General features: G+C 39.8%; 2 protein-coding genes across 2 annotated transcripts in view; both read left to right on the top strand.

Annotated features, from left to right (window-relative positions):
- Positions 1-717, top strand: part of LOC109974396 (ribonuclease inhibitor-like) — a 12,358-nt gene extending 11,641 nt beyond the window's left edge. Inside the window, exon 4 of the mRNA XM_020624576.1 lies at positions 625-717. Within this exon, the coding sequence (XP_020480232.1) occupies positions 625-694 (70 nt within the window). The 3' untranslated portion in view covers positions 695-717. The remainder of the gene's footprint in view (positions 1-624) is intronic.
- A 2,524-nt stretch (positions 718-3,241) lies between these two features.
- On the top strand, positions 3,242-7,799 carry LOC109974390 (rap guanine nucleotide exchange factor-like 1). The gene is made up of 3 exons (XM_020624568.1): positions 3,242-3,358; positions 4,090-4,144; positions 4,955-7,799. Exons 1-3 carry the CDS (start codon positions 3,257-3,259, stop codon positions 5,077-5,079), a joined length of 282 nt encoding a protein of 93 aa, XP_020480224.1. The 5' UTR covers positions 3,242-3,256; the 3' UTR covers positions 5,080-7,799.
- The last annotated feature ends 10 nt before the right edge of the window (positions 7,800-7,809 follow it).

Here is a 7,809-nt window from a genome sequence, read left to right as displayed (position 1 = left end):
GCTGAACCAGACGGCTTGTATCCTGTTAGAACTGGTATCTTGTCTCACATCTGTTTGAGCCTTTGTTCCCTGCAATGTTATGTGTGTGTACAGTCACACTTTGTTCACTGAGCTTTTCTCATTTAGACTGTTTAGACACTCCATTTAAAGATTGCTCCTTTTCTGCAGAAAATAAATTTGTAATAACTTTCAGAGTTGATGTTGTTTTTATTTTACACTCACTGAGCTTTTGTAGTGGTTTAAGTTACATGTTAATATGGATTATGTAATAGAATAGAGTGTTTGTGTGCTTACTTTTAAGTTCATGTGAGCTGAGCAATGAGCTTATATAATTTGGCCAAGCTGTTTCCTGTTTTTGGGTACATCTTAGGGTGTTGTCTCCTAAAACTGGAGACAGGAAGCTAAGTTTGGTAATTGACGTAACAGCCAAAGAAAGCTGTGGATAAAAAAAGTAAGGCTGAAGGATGGAGGGGGAAGAAGAATGCTACTGTGATAGTGAAGTGTATGCATTTTTGAACCCAGGCCTGGATGGGGGGGGGGATTCTGGACTGACTTGACCCCTGACCAAGACTGACTTACTCTGTGACAATTTTCTTGTTTAATACTTTATCTATTCCATTGCAGGAGGAGTGATTCTGTTTTCTGTTCCCTAACTTTGTGGAGGCCAGTTAAGGGCAGTGGACCTGAGCTGTGACAATAAAAAATATGCAATACTTTAGAAGAATATGACTTTGCACACCAAATAAGGTATTAACTGCAAACTGCGGCATCTGGTTGGATGAGAGGACAAAGACTACTGACCAGAATCCTTTAAAAACCCAGGCAAAAAGAAGAACACAGAGTTCTCTTATCGCTGCGGCCGGAGGCTTTGTCCAGTTGACCGTCTGACTTCCAGAAGACCGAGGACTGTGGAGAGGCAGTCCGGGAAGAGCACCCTGATGGGGGTGCTCCCCCGCAGGCCTGACCTGCGAGGGCGAGATGGATGTCGACATGGGAGAGAGAGCCCCTTTCTGTGGGTGTTCCCCCACAGGCACCTGGCCTGTGAGGGTGAAATGGATGTCAACGTGGGATGATGGAACTGTTGCAGAGCCTCACAGTTCAGCAAGAAAAATGATTTCCTGCTTAAAAGATGATTGATGAAGAAATGAAGAATTTTAACAGAATGCCACAAGCCACACGGCCTGGTGGGGAAAGAAGGCTTGAAAAGAAGCTGTTTTATACATGTTTTATACATTTATGTTTCTCAGAAGAAAGAAGATTTGACCAAGAAGAACATTGTCTCTCTGAAAATTTCCTATAATTCTCAGTCAAAATTGAACCAGAAGAGAATGAGGTTGTCCTAATGTGTTTTAATTTTTCAAATTATTAAGTTTTTCCTTGTGAATGCTTGAATCCTGGCCAACAGGAAAAAGAAGAACAAACGATTGCCCAATCTCCCATCGCCACCCCACCCAGAGCCAGCTGAGGACTGGTGACGTGAGCTAATCTTTAACTTTTATTCAGATCAAGAGCTTAGCTCAACCATAATAATTTTAATCAGTATTTTAATCAAAAAATTTTTGAGTGATATTTAGAGATAGCATTTGTTGATTATTTAGGTTGTAAGCCAATCAAGACAATTATTGATGATTTTAAGGTTTATATTTTAGTGCTCACTGCTTTGCTTAACTCTTTTAAGCTTCTATATAAAATTCCTGAAAATGTTAATACTCTCTGTGGTTATTGAGTCAAGTTTTGATGTTATTGACAGTCCTATGATTTTAGTGGGTTTACACTTTTAAGTGGTAATGATTAATTCCTAGTGAGAGTTTGGGGTTACACAACAATTCAGTGTTGACAGTAGACCAACTGAACTGCTAAAATGATTTTTAGACAGTTATATCAGAAAATCTTTTATACTAAATATCCAGCTGTTTACTTATTACATAATATACAATATTCTTTAAATATCCTATCCTTAATAACATCTTATGTCAACTAAATACTGTGCAAAACAAATATGGTCTTAAGTGTCCAGTGACACAGCTTTCATTGTTTATTTCAGACAAAATGTAACACTTCCTAAAAGAGCCAGAGTATACTGGTTTATAAAAATTTCTCAGTACAGTAACATCTGAGGGTTTAAGTAGGTAGCTGCCATAATAACAGGTTATTGTTATTTGGGAGGTTTTGGGGTTTTATCCTGAATTAATAACATGTAAGAGGGAGGCCTTCAGGGAACTCTGTTCGCAGGTTCATGGTAGTCAATTACTGAGTGAATATCTCCATCATAAAACCTCAAGCAGTGTTTGGAGCTTTAATATGTTTCAAATATGCCACCTTAGTGTGAGAGGTTAAGCTTTATTCCTATGTCCAGGGGTTAGCATATCGTGGCCTTCAAACACCATCCCTTCAGTCAATACTAGAAAATACCACTGAAAGTACATTTACATAACTACTGTATTCGTACCAGTATTTGTAAGGATGAAATATTGTATTGTACTTTTCATTGCACTAACAGCTGTAGTTATTTTTCATAATAAAATGCAATGTTAGCTTCCTCTTGACCAGCTATGATCCAGTAATATAATCCAGCATTGTGAAAGTGAGTACTCTTACTCACACTTTAATACTAGATGGTGGACACAGTGGAGCATTTAGCAGCTAGTAGAGACCAAAATCAGCGCTAAAAGAAGAGTAAACACTGGTGTTTGATTCATCAAGTGGACACAGACATGACCCCAACTGAATGTTGCTTCATCACTGCTGGATGTGGAAATAAGGACATGCTTGTTCACCATATTAACTTAAAATGTGATGTTACATCAGTGTTGTGTTCAGTGTGTTTCTGCTGAAAACCAGTGAATGAAAAGAGCAGTCAGTGCAGGTTTTAGTAGTAGTACCGATGTCTTATCATTTAATTGTTTGTGTGCACAAGTGGCATTTAAGGAACAATGTTAAATTATAAAACAGTAGCACGGCTAGAGAAGAGATACAAAGTTAGAAAACATACTCAGTGACACAGGAGTGTCTCTCATTAGCTGCCATGAGCTGCTCGTCACACCAGACCATCTATATATATGGTAAAACAATGCATTATATTTTATTTTATATTTTTATGTTAAATAATCTTTAAAGTAACCAGCAACTACGGCTGCAAAATATATCAGCTGACGTTTGTAACAAATCAACAAAGTCCAAACTGATGTTTTCAGTTTAAAGAAATTACTTCCTGTTAAATACAGCAGGAAAAAAAACATTGGTTAATTTTGTTGTGATGCCTTCTGAGATGATTTGTTTCCTCTCTTTGTCAGATTTGACATTTCTTCATGAGAGCTGTAAGACGTTTCATGGCGATCTTGTCAACTTCGAGAAGATGGTGAGTTATTTCTTAAACACATCTCCTTCTTCTCCCTCATGTAAAAATTCAGAATTTGAAACTGAAATTTGAATTTGACATTCAGATTTTGAATGCAATATGTAAATGTTGTTCATTTTGAACACAAGATGTCTCCTGCTTTAAAGCTGCCAACTTAACTAACTTCTTCCTCTAATTTTCCACTGTTAAGGGTGAAATGACAAACGCAAGCAGTATCCCCTCCTGTCCTCTTGTCCCCTCCTGCCCTCTCTCTGAAACTACATCATACAGTATGTGGTCATGACAGCAGTAATAACCGGCTCCAGAACTAATGTATATGTAATATAGAGCCTGTGGGGGGTGTTGGTACAGCAGGAAGAAAACAGACAATTTTTTACTTGATTTATCTGAAGTTTTGCTAAATCTTAGTTAATGCGGCTTTAAGTTTCATACTGGTCCACGATTGGCTCTGGTCTAGCTGTGATGTCATAAATGTCGCGGGTACGTTCAGGTGTTCCACTGACTTTTCTCCCTTCAGCTGATAAATGTGAGACTCTGCAGTAAAGGGGGTAAAGCCAGACCAGACTTGTTGCATAAATAAGAAATAAACCAGTCTCAACAAACAACAACCCAACAGAATCAGACTGGAACAGGAAGTTTGAAGCTCATCTCTTCCTCTCTTGTCCCCTTAACCACCACATTATACACTTTTTCTCCTTTTCATCTTTGTCTTATCCCTCCTTCTTCTGCAGCATAAAGTGGCAGAGATGGTGAGGACCATCAGACGATACAGGAGCACTCAGCTAGGTAACGAGCACACACACGTGCACTCTGTGTGAATGAATCTCTCTGGTCAGGTCAGGTCTCAAGGTGAACTCTATAACATTATGCAGAAGTTTTACCTGTTCTTGTGTTGACATGCTGCTGCTGTGACCTTTGACCTTGCTCTGTACATGCAGACCTTCTGTAGAAACCCTCTTCAGTATTGTTTCAGGTTTTATACGTTTTAATTAACTGACTTTTGCAGTGGTCACACATTCTGCTGTAGAGTTCTCCCTAATGAAGTTAAAAAGTAATTATTAATCAAAGGCAGTGAATTAATTAATTACCTTTATCAGTAGTACCTTATCAAATAATATAAAACAGCTGCTATGCCTGAGTTTTTGAATACATTGAGAATTTCTAAGTAATATTTTTAGCATACAGTCAAAATCAGGTTTGGCCAGAGATGGAGGAAAAGGGGAGACAGATGCCAGCTTCATTTCATTGAATGTTCATTTAAGACAAGATGTGAGGTCCAAGAATGCAGGTAATTATGTGGTATAACAGTTTTTTGACCACATCTCCTGGGCCTTCCTTAGAAATTTGACCTTGCTACAGCTCTGATCAGTGTTGGTATTTTTGTTGCAATGCGTTCTGTCATAAAGTAAAGTGTGTGTGTGTGTGTGTGTTTGTGTGCGGCTGCTGTGTCAGAAGCTAAAAGCCACACGGAGCTTCACTTTATGTTGAGCGTTGTCTCCATCTTGTGGTGACAGTTCGACACTGCACTGCTCTTTGCCATAACAGCAAAACATGGATTTAATATCCCTAACATTAGTGGTTTCCTTCTTCCTTTAGCCATGGATACAGAGATGTCCCCCTCCCACCTGCAGACGAAGGCCTATGTCCGCCAGTTACAGGTGATCGACAACCAGAACCTGCTGTTTGACATGTCCTGCAAACTGGAGCCCAAAGACACATAAAGAGATGGACAGGGGGAAGAGAAGGTGACAAAAAAGAAACTGGGATGGGGAGAAGAGGAGTAGGAGGAGGAGGATGACAATGTTCACAATGTTCAAAAGTCTTGTGTTAAGAAACAAAAAAGCCAAGAACCAAAGGCAAGATTTAAGTAGAAAGAGAGAGAAAGAAGTGATGGAAGGATTCTCATGCTGGAACTGGAAACCATCTCCTCCTCCTCCTCCTCCTTGTCCACCTCTTCACCTACTTGCAACATAAAAACAAAAAAAAAGATTTTTGATCAACAAGGAGAAGAAATTTCACTCACTCTACTACTTCTCCATCCATGTCTCTGACTGCTTGTTTAGGTTCTTTCTTTCCTTATCTCAGCCTCCTCCTCCTCTTCCTTCCCCATCCCTCCATCAACAGCTGCCCAGTCAAAACACTGCCAGAATCCCTGAAAACCACTAATGCTAAACAGACACATGGCCCAAATCACATAACATGAAATACGGATGTCTTTTCTGTTCATAATTCATTCAGAGTTTGTGGCTAAACCTCTAGATTATCTAGCAACAGATCGTCCGCTGGATTTTTCACTCCAAAATCCAGCTAGTTATCAGCATGGAACACTGTTGAAACATCTGTAAACATCTGTGGGGATTGTTCTGGAACCTTTGGCGAAGAAAGACTCAGCAGCATTAACATGGCATTCAAGAAGCTCCTCAGTCTGTCAATGGCAAATCGTCTACTGTAAGTTTGAGATACATTGCTGCTTTGAAATCTCTGCAAACATCAGACACAGGAGAACAGTGAAGAAGAAGAAATAAAACCATGTTGTCGTCATGTTGTTGGACATCTAAGAACTTAAAGGGACCACCAGACTCCCTACTGTTTTTGTTCCCCCTCCTGAGGCAGTTGACCAATCAGACTAGAGACAGTCTGGCAGCTGCCAAACCCTCCACAAAACAGCCTCCATGATGAATGAGTACAGTGAAAATTATACATTATTGGCCTGAATATTTTAAGTGGGAATTACATCTAAGGAGCGAGTGTTGTATTATATTCAAACACTAGACAATTACATATACACTACAACAGATTCTGTTCTTGAACAGGGACCATCCCGCTGTAACAGCAGTGCTTACAGAGTATTGCATTGTGGGGTGTAGAGCTGCAGTGATTATTCAGTGTGCATCACGCGATGCTGCCGTGCCAAGTGTGGACACCGGGGCAAAATCACCTCATAGATCAGCACCGTTTCTGGAGGACCGGAGAAAACAAGTCAAAGCGCCTCCTGATGTCTTTACCACAGAAACAGACTGAATCATTTGTCAGACAGACAAAAATGACCAATGTGAGGAGCTCAATAACAAAAGCAGCCAGTGGAAAATCAGAGGAAACCACTGAGACCACTTCTACAGTTTGACGGAATAAAATGAGACTGATGGACAAGCTGCACAGATGCGGGGTTTATGTTCTGCTTTAACACAAGTATTGAATTTTCCACTTGGGCCTTCTTGTTGGATGAACACTGTATCTGGCTACTTACTTTTTCAGCACTTTGAAAATGTTGCATATCTTCATAAAATCATTTTCTAAAAGTAGCTGATGGAAAAGAGTGGTAATATTATAGTCATGGTCACTGTGCAGCAGTGATTTTGTTCCCCAGGATCTTGTTTTTGAAGAACATGCGGACACAGGACACTGAAACTCTGCTGGAACAAAGTGACGTGAAACAACTCATCATGACACTAAACTCGTTTTCAAGCAGGTGGAACCAGTAAAATGTAGATACTACTACTTTGAAAAGTCTAAAGTGCGACTCAGAGTTTGCACCTGGGTGTCCAGCACGCAGAAATCTGTCATCTGGATTTCATAACTGAATATATTTTTCCATCAAAATTCTGAACAAAGGATCATGTTGTGGCTCTGTCACCATAATGAACTCGCAGTCCTGGTTGACTGTGTCCACGGTTTACATCAGTGTTAGCACTGTTAGGCTGACCTCTGATTTGTGGTTTGTATCAGCTGCCATATTTCACACAATCAGGAACACATTTCCTCCTGGATTTAACCTAAATAGTATCTTTGACAGACTTTCAGACACTGTGGGATGGTGCGTTAATGGACTCTGATCAGGATATTGGACTTTTTCTCTCTGGATGAGACCGTGTAGATGCTGGTTTTCTACTAAATTTGGTCTTAATCTCAGTTTGAAGACATTAACAAGCTCTTCAGTCTTTTCTGCATTTTGTTTCAGGACTTTAATGATGAATGTCATCATTAAACATCTCTCACAGTGTTTTATGATCCAAGAGGAATGTTGGAAACTTCATGTCACACTCAATTTAAAGGACCACATCACAGCTTTTTGCATGTTTTACCCAGTTTAGTACAAATCATGCACGTGCTGCATCAGCACTGGCTTCTCCAAAGCAGACCGCAGTGTCTAGAATGTGGTTTAGTTCCTCTGTGACGGTTCATTTCTCTAATATTCAACTTGCGTAGTGTGTAAAACTTGCACCCGGCCTGATATTATAATCAGGCCGGCTGATATTGCACCCGATTATGATATTATAATCACTCATATGCATGAAAATACATATGAGTGATTATGTTGATCTCTGGCTTTTATTTATTATAAACCACTTCGGTCTGTTTTGGGAAATGGTCAGTGCTCCATGATGTGTGTGTGTGTGTGTGTGTGTGTGTGTGTGTGCGTGTGTGTATGTGTGTGTGTGTGTGTGTGTGTG

Source organism: Monopterus albus, unplaced genomic scaffold (genome assembly GCF_001952655.1).
Source record: "Monopterus albus unplaced genomic scaffold, M_albus_1.0 scaffold332.1, whole genome shotgun sequence".
Lineage (NCBI taxonomy): Eukaryota > Metazoa > Chordata > Actinopteri > Synbranchiformes > Synbranchidae > Monopterus > Monopterus albus.
Note: the sequence above shows the minus strand (reverse complement) of the source record. Positions and strands in the feature narration are given on the sequence as shown.

Bases quoted from the DNA above. Each gene is read 5' to 3' on its own strand.
- LOC109974390 (XM_020624568.1), top strand. From the start codon at position 3,257: ATGCCTTCTGAGATGATTTGTTTCCTCTCTTTGTCAGATTTGACATTT. The intron at 3,359-4,089 runs GTGAGTTATTTC...CTTCTTCTGCAG, and splicing joins TTGTCAACTTCGAGAAGATG to CATAAAGTGGCAGAGATGGT. The intron at 4,145-4,954 runs GTAACGAGCACA...TTCTTCCTTTAG, and splicing joins ATACAGGAGCACTCAGCTAG to CCATGGATACAGAGATGTCC.